Source organism: Protomyctophum parallelum, assembly GCF_964188405.1.
Source record: "Protomyctophum parallelum genome assembly, chromosome: 1".
NCBI lineage: Eukaryota > Metazoa > Chordata > Actinopteri > Myctophiformes > Myctophidae > Protomyctophum > Protomyctophum parallelum.
Genome location: NC_139697.1, coordinates 28661551 through 28676693, shown reverse-complemented (window position 1 = coordinate 28676693; position 15143 = coordinate 28661551). Strand labels below are relative to the sequence as shown.

Sequence of the window (15143 nt, the reverse complement as noted above, 5' to 3'; positions counted from 1 at the left end):
TGAAAACGCCTCCATCGATAGTAAATATCCCCAGCTTCGGAGTTGCACGACTCTAATCCGATAATCACATTAAAATCCGTCAGGAGAGTTTAGAGGCACACAGTCCACACACCACACCATATTGCCTGGCCTAAGAAAGGGCGTTTAAAGAGCGCTGCCTGCCACCCCCCACCCCCCTCGTGTCAACCTCAGTGCACTGCTAATTGGACAAGAGTGGGTGGTAGCGGGGGAGTTCTGGACGGGCTGTTGTGTTGCGTAGCTACTCACTACACTACTACACACCACACCGTGACCAGACAGTGAGAGGGCCTAGTCTGATTTACTGGAGGCAGACAACCCTCTGGAATACGTCCCAAGTGGTGGTACTATATGGTAGACCTACATTTTTGATCGACAGACAGCCCTTTTTTAAATTCATTATTTGGAAATCCAGTTGTCAGTTACAGGAGTAGGCCTAATGAAGCATGCAGTCAAGCAGACAAAGGATGGATATAGCCAAAAAAGTAGCAAAGGGTAACAAGGACTCAAGGAGGGGTGGTCAAATAGCAGCCTAAAGTAAAATGATCATTAAAATAAATGATAAAAAGAACATGTAGCAGCAATCCACTGGGGCTATAGGAAATGAAGTGATGTTCTGAGGAAACACAGGCCCACTGCACTTGGACTAAAGTAGGCCTACAGTGTACTGTGTACAGCCTACATTATTGAAAAGAATGCATGCAGCAGAGAAAGAAATTACCAACTCCCCAAATAGTCAAGCTATACAACTGAGCCATCTAAATCAGGAGTTGTAATAGCAACTAATTGATTAAATATTTCGTTTGTTTTTCAAACAAAATGTCTGATATAGAAATAACGTTATTTCTTGTACAAGGCACTGCATTGAACATTTAATTTATTCAACATGTTGCAAATGCCATTAATTAGTCATTACAGTGATTGCATAGAGGTACAATGTTACACATGATGAAAAAGGTTGTAGCCACTGAAAATCAAAAGCATTTCTGAGGAAAAAAACACATCCTGATAAAACAAATACAGCTTGACACACTATCAACAACAGACCTACATTCACTCACCTCACAATTAATTTGTGATTACATATATATATGTCAAAATACTTAAAAGTAAAATAAAACCAGGATCCAACAAAGATCAGACATTTTGTTTTCAGTGTGAAAGCAAAACACAAATATCAATACTATACTCTTCTAATAAGCTTATATAGACACAGTAGGCATGAATGTTAAATATAAATCAATATAGACTATAAAAATATACTCTGTGCTTGAAAAAAATACATTCTTTATTAAATAATAACTCAAAATGTACAGTGAGGGTACAGTGACAAAATAAAAGCCAAGTCAAAATCAATATATCATATTTCAGTTCCAGTGTGGTCATTTATCCATTCAGGGCCTTATACTCAGTTGGTTTAAAGCTGCAATCTAAAACATATTTGTAATGAATAAAAAGTGTTATTTATTTACATTATTTGTTTTTAACCATGCAATCTGACTGTATGGTCATCTATCCAGTGGTCATCCATCCTCTTCCACTGAGTAATGTAGACCCTGGTGTCCTGGGTAACAGTCAGGAGAAGTATCCACACTTTTCCTGGGCTGTGTGTGCTCCTGTTCCTGTTGATTTCATTGGATATCATTGGTCATCTGACCAGTTTCATTGCCTTTCATTGGATCAAATCGACAGGAACTGGAGCACACACAGCCCAGGAAAAGTGTGGATAGTCCTGCCTGATTCTAGTCATTTAGTCTCCTGGTCAGTCCATTGTGGGAGTGGTTGGTTCATACAGTAGACTAGACTCTCAGACACAAATCAGTGATTTTCGCTCCAGTGACAAAATTATTAAACTACATTCTCTATAAATTAAGCCTTAAGAGGTGAAAGGAAGCCAACTCCACTACAGGACAGGCAGATTCAATTCCTTTCACTTGTGTTTGTGATTGTGATTAACATGGTCCCCAGTACCACTGCCCCCATGTGGCTGAGTGCAGAGCTGCAGCCTCCTGATAAGCCTGGAGCTCATGTAGGCCAGGTCTTGCTTGTCTAGAGAGTGTGCCAAGGCCAGGTAGGTGGACAGACTCCCCGCCAGCAGAAGCCTGTCCAAAGACAAGGCAGGCAGCAGCCATAGGATAACACCTAGCTCCAGACAGACCGGGTGACGGAGGTGAGAGAAGAGACGCTGGACCTGGGCTGATTTGAGCAACAAGGGGTCCCCTAGACCCAGGCAGTCATAATAAACCTGAGAGAGGGAGGTAGAGAGGGACACAGAGAAGAGTGTGAGAGGGGGAGAAAGAGAGTAGGTTATGTAATCAGTGTTGGCCAATTTATTGAATTATTGTAGTTAGCTATGCCATTACCGTAGTTACTCTTCGTAAAACAATAACTGAGCCTCAATACAAGTTCTCTTTCAAAAATAAATTAGACATATTATAACTGAGCGATTGAATAAAACAACTCTGTAAAAGCTACAGATGGATGGAGATTTCTCTCTTGGATGTGACAGAAACACTGCACTCAAGACTCATCTGTTGCTATTTTATGTAGTGTTAAGTTTTTTAATGTTTGGTAATCTTGTGAGAGCACAGAACCTTCTACATTCTACAACATGATATTAGGAAATACTGTATGTAATCACACTGACAGCAATAATAATCCTAGTGAGCATCTATTTAGCCACTGCTAATTTAAATAAAGTATTTACTTTACAACTTTCAGCCAATTATTATTGTGTGATAATTAAAGTACCGTTAGTTCAGTGCCTTACAATTATTCTATTCCTACTACACTAGTGCTGCTGCTACTAATACTCAAACAAATTTTTTTACGAATCATTATTACTACCTTGCATAGGTTTACAGACAGAGGACAGCCTACCTGCTTGATGCCCAGTAGTTCAGCGTAGTCAAAGATCATAAGGATGCTACAGATGATGGCCCAGCAGACGAAATGCAGTGTGAAGCAGAGCAGAGGAAACCAGATGCTCCAAGGAGCATGACGCACCGACCACAGACATGGGGCGCCAGTCACAGGCTGCCAGAAACGCATTAGAACCTTATGAAAAGAGGACAAGCGGATACTAGATTTAAAGTTTGCACAATATAAACGTAACACAAAAACAGGCCTATTCACATAACTACCGTACACGGACACATGCCATGATGAATGAAAAATACAATACTATACTGTCACTGACCTACACAGTTCATTCTGTGTGATTGGACTGACCCTTTGTCGGTCTGCGTGCCGGTATATCATTTACATTTCAACAATAACACTCCAAAATCATTGGCCAAACTGCATGCAGCGTCACACTGTATTCATGTCATTTGTTGTACAGAAAGAAATTACACTTAGTTTATAAGACAATTAGGATCTTATTTCATAACTTATATAGAACTGTGTGTGTGTGTGTGTGTGTGTGTGTGTGTGTGTGTGTGTGTGTGTGTGTGTGTGTGTGTGTGCGCGCGCTCGCTGGGGGGCGCACGTGTGTGTTATACCTGGAGTGCCAGTGCAGTAGTGCAGCAGTATGCAGACCTGTTCAGAGCCCCCAGGACAGACTGACACGCCTGCTTGACCGGAGGCCAGGCCAGCACACTGTGCTGTGCCGTGAAGAGCACCAGTAGACCCAGGTCCACACACAGAGAGCTGAGAACAGAGCTGTCCCGCAAGGCTACAGACCACGGTATGGAGTCTGCGTATAATAAAGATCAAACAAATTGGGATCAGTTAGATTCAAATTACTATTATTATTATTATATTAGATCAGGTTAAGACACTTTTATTTTATTTACATGGGAATCTGTCTCGCAGGCATGCAATAACAATATTCCACAATTAACATCACATAACAATATAAAGACACACTCATCACACAAAGGCCTGATTGATTGCTTGAACATTTTATTAACAGTTTGTAGAGTAAGCCCAGATGAAAGCACAGTTCATTACAAGGTCTGCTAAGAGGCTTGAAATACCCAGAAAATAAAAGCCATTGGCTTGTTTACATTGGGATCATGTGAACCATGGCTAAGTTATGTGTTCGCACACTAATGCAGTGCAGTGATTTTTATCAGCTTCTTATTGATAACTGCATGCTTTTCTGTTCAAGTCAATCCAATGGTTTGTCAGTTAATAGATCTATCTAGCTCTGGTCCATAGGTCTTGCCTTCATTAGCCTTCGACATTCTTCAGTTCTAATGAAGCCTGGGGCAAGCTATGGACCAGAGCTAAGCTAAATCGAGTCACAACCACTCATATGGCGCACTTGTAGTGTTTTGAGGAATGTTCACATATTCTGCCAAATATTAGCCCAGAAGAGAGATACGAGGGTTCAAGCTGTTACTTAAGACAAAAAAAAGTAGCGCCCAACGTGGGGCTCGAACCCACGACCCTGAGATTAAGAGTCTCATGCTCTACCGACTGAGCTAGCCGGGCGGTGGACTCATCGAACATGCATGAATCTCTTATTCTCGCGAGACGATGGTATACTTTCCCATTTTTGTCCAGAGTGGCTTTTTCTTGTTTATTTAACTTTTCTTTTTTTGCGACCGCCAATTGATTTTTAGTAAGGACTATTCGTACAGGAACACATTTCATGCCGCTAGCGTCAATTGGTTCAAACGGTCAGTTATGTTCAGGGCATATCACTTCACATAATTACTTGAATTATTATTAAATCCTATTAGTGAACTTTTCATTGATACTTTTAACATGGTCGCCTGCAAATAACATGACGGGGGCTTACCTTGACAGAGTGTAGTATCTCCTGTAATGTTATGGTAAATGGCTCGAAACGAAACGAAACGTATAAAATCAGCGCCGGTGATGAACACGAATGCGAAGTTTAGTAAAGCCAAGATGCAGAGAGCCGATCCACGTACCGTGACTGACGCCATTTCACATCTAATTAATCTTCATTTGACAAGTTGCAAAGAGGTTTCTTCCGGGACAGGAATTCAGTCACACACTGTGAGTACAGAATATTAACACACGGTAGCGCTGTCAGCCGATACTGGATACTATGCGAGTGGCACTGCCGCACTGGTGTGAAGATGATCTAGGACTGAGTATCATGGGTGGGTTCGATTCGGAAAAAAAAGAAGAAAAAAAGAGTTTCGATGCGGAGGGTATTCGTTACTATTCTAAAATAGTACTATTTTAATGAACTTTGTTTAGTTTTTTTCTCTTATCATTTTCGATTGTTGTAATGTGTTTCCTTTCATAAACAGTTTAATTAAGTTGTATTTACTTCGGCATACAGTATTTGTATGTAGGCTCATAGTCATAACAATGCCTACATAATCTGTTTATTTTTTAGAACAGAGGTTAGTTAAATTGTATTATGGTCCATTAAAAGATGTGTAGGCTACTGTTGAGAACAGAGGTTAATAAATAAATGTTATTTTTCATAAAGTGGGATTACAAGACCTGTAGTAAATATGACTGATTGATTGATTGATTGATTGATTGATTGATTGATTGATTGATTGATTGATTGATTTATTAACAGTTTGCAGAATTACAGTAGGCCTACATTTCAAGCACAAACTCAATACAAACAACACTGTCGTGTTTCTTGTGTTTACAATTCAATTCACTCTTTATTTCAGACTCAGGGGAATCCATATCACAATAAAAACAGTATTAGGTTATAGCTAGTATTCTAACATAGTACATGTAGCCTATAACCATTATACGTGTACAGTATGAGTCAATATGCAAATGTGATAGCAGTGAACGTTTGTTTTATTGCGGTATGGGAAAAAATTGCATAACATGTTATAAAACACTACGTAAGCTCTTCAAGAATGACATTTTTTATTTTATTTTTTACATTTCAGTAACAAAACAAATCAGTAGCAAATGAGAATGGGAACCCTCTATAATGTCCTTAAGTGAGGTTCATCATAGTATCATAGCATTCCACATGGTAACTTCTATTGAGGGACACCACTCGACTGGACTCTGTTGAACCCTAGACAAGCAAAGCATAATACAGTATTATGATAATACCATGGAAAGCCTTTTTGTCAAATTGAACCTTTATATTGTAGCCTATATGATGACAAACACTACCAAAAATAATCTATTAATTATCTAAAAACAAAAACAAAAACAAAAAATATATATTATTGTTTACGAAGTGTATCTATTTATTTGTCTATAGTATCGTAGTATAGTAAAGTATTTGTTGTGTGTAATGTAAAGCACTAAGAATGCAAACTTATATTAATAGTTGCACTCATGGAAATTACAGTAACATTTCAGGTTTCCCTTTACAAAATTCACTTCAGCTCACCTCAGAGGGCACAATGGGCATGCCACATGCTGTACACCTGGGAGCCTGCAGCCTGAAACCAACAAGGAGTGTGATGATGTCAAGGGTGACTTGCTAACAATGAGCTCATTCTGGGTGTGACTGTTTCAGGGGTGTGATGAGACAGCACTGCCCTTTGTTGTGGTGTCATGTACAGCAGTGGTTCTCAAACTTTTTCATGTCAAGGACCCCTAAATGAATGTGCATTTAAAAGATTTTATGCCAAAATGTCAAAAATCTTCAAACATTGTTGAAAATAGATGACCCTGGTGACACTTTCAGAACCCCTGTTTAGACCACACACCACCATATCTCTGAAAGTGTACAATCTGGGGACCCCCCTGGAACACACTCAAGGATCCCTAGTGGGGGTCCCCGGACCCCACTTTGAGAACCACAAATGTACAGTACATGTAGTAAACGTAGGCTACCTGTGATAGTCCTTGAGACAGTAGATCTTGTCATCGCTGCCTACAGTGAATGGTAATCCCTCCAGGTTCCCTCTACAGATGACACAGCAGAAGCAGGCTGGGTGGTAGGATTCACCACGAGCCTGTAGTACCTGTCGATGGGGGGGTGGGCAGAATTGAATTTGTTCAAAATCAAATCTGCTGCTGTTTTTTTGCTATGTTGAGGTATATATGCATGCTAGAACATAAAAGACAATGTTTTCTTTGGTACACGGAGAGTTAGCTTACTCTAGCCTCTCGTTTGTCACAGAAACTACAAAATGACGAGTGTGCACCTGTAAAGCTGTGATGTGACAATAAAGATGTCTCACATCATGTCAATAACATTGACTTTGTTACTTATCCAGTGTCATCTGGTATAGGTAGTAGGTACCAACATACTGTGTGTGCATGTGCATGTGCGTGTGCGTATGTGCGTGCATGCGTGCATGTGTGTGTGTGTGTGTGTGTGTGTGTGTGTGTGTGTGTGTGTGTGTGTGTGTGTATGAATCCCCCCCTTTTAGGTGGGGATTAGGAATTTTTCACAACTCTGATGACTCTGCTTTTAAGGCTCAACCTGATATGTCTCTATTTTGACTGTAACTGAACTGGATTTAAAAATCGGAGAATTCACGAGATTGAGTCATCCGACTTATGCTTGCTTCACACTCAAGAGCTACCATTTCGGTTTGGTTGTGTTAAACCAAATATTTACACACCCAGTTGGTACCACACTCAGTCGATAGTCGAATATGAGTAAAATGTCAGTAAGAGAATATAAACCTGAAAATGTAACTCTCATTGTCTGTGGGATGTGAATAAACTTGATGAATAAACGTTGCGCTCATCTGTACTTACCATGTCATTAACTAAATGTCCACAGGCGTTGCAAATTTCTGGCGGATGAACACCCGAGTACTAAATGACAGAAGAACACATAATAACACATAAATAATAGTCTTAATTTGTTGTCGAACAGAATAAGAAACAATGCTACAGTTTCACACATCAGCTTATTAATAGGCTATATAAGCAATACTTACTAAAAAGTCATCCTCACAAAAGATCTTTCCTGACATGAAGTAAAAAGGCTTTCCACTCAGCTGTTTACCTACAAATAAAACAACTGCATTGTCATATAAAATCTCCATTACTGCTCACATTCAGAATTACAATTATCCATATAGGAATGAGATTCTGTAGGCTAGTCATACTGTCAGAATGTGCTTACAGTATGCCATTGTGTGAGCATTAGTGTGTTCCTGTTCAGAAGAAAAAAAGACAAAAGTAATAGTGAAGATTTAGTAAGGAATTTAAAAATAAATAAATACTCACAGCAAATGCTGCAGGTGAAACAGGTGTCATGGAAAAGCTTCCCCATGGCTTGAAATGCTCTCCCAACACCGTGCACTGCTTGGCAGCAATTTACACAATTTCCTAAAACGCCACAGCAAAAAGAAAACCCAATGCAGAACAAAGTGATTGACCTGAACATACTGTTTATTTAGCTTTATGAGTCTCTTGTCCTCAGTGCCACAGCGAAATAGTCATTCATAAAATGAGTACAGCCACAACGCTCCATCCATTCCCAAATGCACACTGTACACACTGACAATAAACTGTGTGGCACGCGTTGGATGGAATAGATATATTGGCCTTAAAGAACAACAGGACATAATATAATTATGTTAGAGAAATATCCACTCTTACTTTACAAGCTGGGGTTAGTTTGAATATACACGTATATAACCATACCAAAGTAGAGATCAGAGCCAGCATGTGTGTCCATCGCATAACACTGTTTCAACCAGTTGCCTGTGTCTGGCTGCTGGAGCCTCTAGTATGACTTCTGGGGCGTCTAATTTTACGTGTGGTGCAGACAACTGTAAGAAGAGCTGGGACCTCGGTTTATGGGTGTTGCATTCGGTGCTTGTGGTCTCTGAAGAGGGCAGCCAGCCTTTAGCCCCCGGCTCATTCAAGGTGACAGCCTGAGTGAGTGATGACAGATGAGGACAACTGTTATCTGCAAATCACTAGTTGGAGCATTAGACAATATGTTGTTGCTGTTATTGAATTAAAGTTTGTGTTTGAATGAACCATGAGGGGCAATTTTACACTTGCCATTAACACTTGTGTATGCTGTGAGTAAAAAAGGTTCATGTTATATCCACTACACATACTGTAAGATGAGCCCATGGCCAGACAGTGCACAGTATTATAATGGTTCCAACACTATTAATTATAAGAGGTAGGTGAAGGGTCAGTTCAGAATAAATCACTGAAATAACCAGTAAATAAGTTTCATAATGAATGAATTAATTTAATACATGGAAAGCAAAGTATAGCTTAAAAATAACAAAGAATTTTTTTAAATTAAATAACAGACTCAGAAGGTTTTAGTAAATAAATTGTCCTGGCACTGTTCATAATCTAAACCCAAATGTCCAAAATAAATCAAATTGCAAACCAGTCTATGCAGTGAGTATGGTAAGTCTCTCTCCTCTTATCACCCTTTAACTTTTCCACAATAATAATAATATTGATAATAATAACTTTAATTTATATAGCACCTTTCAAGAAACCCAAGGACGCTTTACTAAACAGAAAAACAGAAAACAAAACAAATTGCCAAAAGCCAGAGTATCTTCAGTGCAGACTTGAAAGAGTCTGGCGAATCTCCAAGGGGAGAGATTTCCAGAGGGCAGGGGCTGCCACATAGAAGGCTCTATCGCTGAGGGTCCGCTTTTTCGCGTGACGGATGGTGAGGAGTCCGAAGACCTCAGGTTCCGCTCAGGGGTGTAGTCCTTGAGGAGGTCTGTCAGATACTGTGGGGCAAGGGCATGGAGGGATTTGTAGGTGAGGAGGAGCAGTTTGTAGTTGATGCAGAACTTAACCGGGAGCCAGTGGAGGCGTTTGAGGGTGGGGGTGATGTGCTGCCTGCAGCGTTTTGTGCGGGTGAGCACTCTGGCAGCCGAGTTTTGCACGTACTGCAATCTGTCAAGGGAATTATTGGGGAGGCCGAACAGGACACCATTACAGTAATCCAGCCGGGAGGAGATGAAAGCGTGGATGAGGGTCTGGGAGTGACGGGCGGAGTCTGGAAATGTTTTTGAGGTGGAAGAAGGCAGATTTAGTAACAGATTTGATGTGGGATTGAAAGGAGAGGGTAGAGTCCAGGATGACACCCAGGTTGCGAACTTGGGGGGATGGAGAGATGGAACGGCCATCCACCTGGAGAAGACTGCAAAGTCCGCCCTTAATAGATCCAATAATCCAATAGTCCAGGAAAATCAATAACCCAAAATGTGGTATATACATTCACCTTGGACGCCTTGTCACAGTCTAGCCTCACAGCAATAATATGCACCACAGCCATACCATGAACATGAAATAACACAAATGGCGTCTTATAGAACAAAAATCATCACATTAATAGGAAATAAGAAAGCACATCATAATTGAATTGATTAATTGAACACGTGAACACTGTACTGTTTTTTATTTTAATTTCTTTAAACGAAACTGGCTCTGGTAAGTCCAATACTCTGATCCCATTTTCCATCTGGGTTGAACTGGTTCATGCCATCTGGAGATGAACTACTTTGAGGCCTACAATGAGAAGCTCCATGACCTACTGGTGGCCAGAGATTAGCACAGCCCTGGCACAGCCAGAAGAGGATGCCTTTGAGGGTGAGGGAACATTCCATCCATGGACCATACATGGCTGAACTGTCTGTGCATGTGGTTAGCTCTTACAGAGACATTCAGGGTTGGCTTGAGCTGGTGAGCAATATAGCCCCTTTCCATATTTACCTTTTTAAGGAAATCCCAAAGCTCACACGGCACGGAATCTTTCTCGATCCCAAAAGGGGCTAGGGAACCAGCAGAGAGCCACCGCTGCTACAGACATGACAAGAGTTCCAGATCTCTACACCTACATTCTGCACTGAAAACTTAATGAAAAGGCTCAAGATGGCAGGACAGAAAACAAACATACTCCTGCGAACAATGAATCAAGTGAAGCCTGAGTCTAGCTACCATATCAACGGTTTGGAAATAGCAAGGATGGACTCAGATGACTTTATTCAACTGCCTGATGTGTTCACACACGCAACCATGCCTGTCTCACAACCCAATATTCCAAAATAACAGGACTTGTCTCACTGGCCATATTTAAACCATATCACACTACCCGAAATAGACACTGGCATTGACCTCCTCATCGGCACAAACGCCTCGAAGCTACTGAAACCCTGGGAGGTGGTTAATAGCCAAGCAGATGGACCATACGCAGACCCTATTGGGGTGGCTCATCTATGGTCCATTAAGAGGAGATGACACCATCAGGGATGAGAATGGCTGCCCTGCTGTTGCTGTCAATAGAATATCTATTCTAAACTGATGAGTTACTAGTCAAACAGTACAATCAAGATTTCAGTGAAAGAGCCAGTAATGAAACAGAGGAAATGTCAAGAGAAGAGGCCAAATTCCTTGATATTGTAAACCACTCAGCAAAGATTAAAGATGGACATTACTGCCTAAACTTACCTTTCAAACAAGAAGATCCCATCATGCCAAATAACCGTTGTATTGCAGAGCAACCCATCCAGAGCCTGAAACGCAAGTTCAACAAAGATGAGAAGTTCCATGATGAATACACATCTTTCCTCACAGACATGATTAACAGTGGCTATGCTGAATTGGTGCCAGTGGACCAGCTGAATCGAAGTGATGGAAAACTCTGGTATATCCCACATCATGGTGTGCATCACTCAAAGAAAGGCACCTTGAGAGTGGTCTTTGACTGTGGTGCAGTCTTTAAAGGAACATCACTTAACTTTCAACTGCTTCAGGGTCCCGATCTGACTAACTCACTTATTCTCACCAGATTCAGACTGGAACCAACGCGTTTGCACAGCTTTTTGAAAACCTTATACCCATACCTAACACCATGCCAAAATTCTAAAACTAGTCACCAAAAGCCAAATCGCTGTGATTTCTTACGAGTTTGCCCCCAGCTATGAGAAGAGAATTTTGTATTACATTTCCTCTGAATCATATGTACAAAGTACAGTATTAATTCGTAAATGTTTTCATGTTAACTAAACAGATTTTTCACATTTGTATTCACATAGAAAAAAGTTTCTCAGATGGGTGGTTCTCTACATTGAACCTCCATTTTGGTATTGTTGAATTTGTCTCAAAATGTTTAGTCTTACAACATTTGCCAAAAGTACACTGGAACCATTATTTCATCCATTGATGGATGTTACCTGTTTATATTCTTCAATCTCCTCCATCAATGCCTTGTTTTTATCACTCAATTCCTGCATCTTCACCAGTTCCTCTTCCTAAAATGAAAAACTAGTTTAATAATTCTACTCCAAAATAAATGTTAAGGCAAAGTCAACAATGTATAGATTTGGGTTTGGACTAGACTCATAATGCATCTTATAACGGCATATTGTAAAACAGTGCAATACAGTACTCCCCCTTGTGTTAAGACAGTTAAGTCTGGGAAACACAAATCTGTCATTTTACAGCCCATGCTGTTTTCCATGGGTTAGAACCCCAACTGTTCATAATTCTGACAATACTAATGAACCATTAATACAAAACATTATTTTCATAGAACAATACAAAGTAAAGTACTTCATACAAAAACCAATAAATACCTTATCTTGATGTCTCTTCTCCATCTCAATAATTTGCCGCTGGTGGTCCATCTTCATGGTGAATACAAGGTGTCTCTCATCACCCAACCTTTTAGTCAAGTCTAGCAAGTTTGCCTTCTCCAGCTGGAGTTTACCAGAAAATTAGATTGTGTATTCAGTTCCAACAGGTGCACAAACCATTTGTGCAGCCCTGACTAAATATAAAATTATATCATTTCACAATGTAGCTTTCATATTGTGCAACTGAATACCCTTCTTGACATCTTGATGACATCATCAAGATGTGATTCACTGTGTTAATGATTTTGAAACACAGAATGGGAGGACTTTTTATTATTTCTACACAAGAGCTCTAAGATATATTAATGATATAGTAAAATGTTGAAAATGAGTGGAATGCCCCTTTAAGTTAATTAATAAACGTGATCTTATACAGACAGTGTAAGTCTGTTTGCATGTCTAGAAAATATTATCTTTCAATAACTAGGATATGAAACCTTTCCTTATTAGCGTAATTTATAGGCATATATACCTCATATAAAATAAAGAACAATATGAGAAATGGTCACAGAATTATCACATTGTTCTAATATTTACAGAAAGTTTTGAAAAAACATTTAAATTGAAGGGTCTCCATCTTCGTCGTCGTCATCGTCAATCCCCAACAAATGTGCCTTAATTGCTTACATTACCACACACCTCTTCATCTGCCCCCCACATGCACATCTCAGAGCAGTTCAAATTTTGAGATCGACAAGAACAATGTGACATGCACTGGGATTTCTGGCAGACACATTTGATCAGTTGGGTAATGGTGGCTGGGGTGTGGGTATCCCGTGTTGTGACTGGCACCAGTTGATCTCCCTCAGCCTCCCATCCATATTCAGTTGCTGGTGGCATCTGTTGTTTAAGCGTCAGGACTGAGCCTTTTTGTAGCTCCTAGAGTAGCACCTGTTTAGGGCTTGCCAACAGGTTAATTTCCCTTGCCAGAAGAATTGCCTGTCTGGTCAGCTCTGGTCAGCTATTGGTTTTGATAGCACATCAGTGAGCTGGATGCAATCCTACCTGGAGGGGAGAGAACAGATGGTGGAGGTGAACGGAACACTGTCCCCCCCCCCCCTCCCAGTGAGCTGTGGCGTTCCACAAGAAAGCATACTAGGGCCTTTATACTGTTCCTAATATATGTAAACAACATGACATCAGCTTGTGACTGCAACTTGTTCCTGTTCGCAGATGACTCAGCACTGCTGGTCTCTGACAGGAACAAACTTCAGGTTGAAAAGACCCTCAGCTCTGAACTCGGGATCTGCAGCTGGCTCGCTGATAACAAACTATCCTTACACCTGGGAAAAACTGAATCCATTCTCTTCGGATCAAATAGTAATCTCAGCAAGGCAGATGGCTTCTTGGTTAGAGTGGGTGACAATATTATCACACGAAAAGATGAAATTACCTACCTAGGTTCCATCCTGGAGGCCAATCTTTCCGGTGATAAAATGGCCACCAACGTAATCAAAAAAGTCAATCAAAGAACAAGATTCCTTTACAGGATCTCCTCACTGGTCAACAAAAACACCTTGAAGACCTTAACAGGAGCCCTCGTACAAAGTTTCTTTGACTATGCATGCACCTCTTGGTACCACAGCACCTGTTTTAAGGGCCTTTAGGCTCCAGACCTCCCAAAACAAACTGGTCAGGCTCCTACTTGGCCTCACCCCCGAACCCACCTCACCCCTGCCCACTTTGACAGGCTGGGATGGCTTAGGGTCGACGACAGAGTACAACATCTTGCAATGGGTCTGGTCCACAAGATTCGATACACCACCAAGATACCCATGTACCTGTCTAAATACTTCCTTATTGTAAACGAAGTCCACACCCACAACACCAGAGGGAGTGCAACAAACCATGTAGGCCTACAACCCAGATTCGGCACAAACAAGGGACTAAATTATTTTCGCTCCTATGCCACCAAAATGTGGAACGCCCTACCAACAGTCATTAAGACATGTGAATCCCTTGACTCCTCAAAACCGCTCTCAAAGGGCACCTACGGATGGCTGCAATTCGAAACTGGCCCCCGTATTAAATCTGAATCCCCCCCCCACCGCCCCCCCCCCTTTCCCCTCACTGTATATGTTTATTTTCCGTTTTTGCTTCCTTTATGATGAATTCCTGCTCTGTTCTTTAACTACATAGAAGTGTCTATTTGTACGTCTCTAAATGTTTTGATGAATTGAACAAGGTGGACCCTGTTGTAAACAAGTGCAATGCTTAATTGGGTCGTCCACTCACAGTTAATTAACAGTCTTTGTATTGAGTTTACGCTTGAAATGTACTGTAATTCTACAAACTGTTAATAAATATTTCAATCAATCAAAAAGAGACGGCATGGAACCCACTCAGCGACCACATATATATTATTTATTCTCATAAATTGTGTGTTGCTGCCCCCATGTGGTCTGAGCCCTCTGATAGTTATGTCCAGAGTAGCCTACCCTACAGTACCAGATGAGATGATGAAAGCAGTACGGCTAGTAGGGAATTTATTACAGTAAATGGCCTAATGGGGAACCCTGGCAGTTGCTGGTACAATCAATGAATATTGATATAAAGTTTTAAAATGTTCAAAAACATAGCCTATTTCTTAGAAAATCGGCATATATATTTTTTTTAATA

General features: G+C 40.6%; 2 protein-coding genes across 6 annotated transcripts; both read right to left on the bottom strand.

The window, feature by feature from the left end:
• Positions 1–959: 959 nt before the first annotated feature.
• nrm (nurim) lies at positions 960–4987 on the bottom strand. Its single transcript, XM_083766553.1, has 4 exons — positions 4769–4987; positions 3522–3715; positions 2899–3075; positions 960–2263 (listed from the first exon to the last, which is right to left on the bottom strand). The coding sequence occupies exons 1-4, from the start codon at positions 4917–4919 to the stop codon at positions 1949–1951; spliced, it is 837 nt and encodes a 278-aa protein (XP_083622679.1). The 5' UTR covers positions 4920–4987; the 3' UTR covers positions 960–1948.
• An 837-nt stretch (positions 4988–5824) lies between these two features.
• Positions 5825–9592, bottom strand: limd1b (LIM domains containing 1b). Of its 5 annotated transcripts, XM_083773028.1 has the most exons (9): positions 9360–9592; positions 8545–8777; positions 8125–8226; positions 8021–8051; positions 7833–7900; positions 7648–7707; positions 6772–6902; positions 6323–6374; positions 5825–5998 (listed from the first exon to the last, which is right to left on the bottom strand). In XM_083773028.1, exons 3-9 carry the CDS (start codon positions 8152–8154, stop codon positions 5915–5917), a joined length of 456 nt encoding a protein of 151 aa, XP_083629154.1. In that variant the 5' UTR covers positions 8155–8226; positions 8545–8777; positions 9360–9592; the 3' UTR covers positions 5825–5914. The 5 variants fall into 5 exon arrangements, with proteins under 5 accessions (XP_083629154.1, XP_083629155.1, XP_083629151.1 ...); XM_083773029.1 differs by lacking the exon at positions 8021–8051 and having other exon boundaries at positions 8121–8226; XM_083773025.1 differs by lacking the exon at positions 8021–8051.
• Between the last annotated feature and the right edge of the window lie 5551 nt (positions 9593–15143).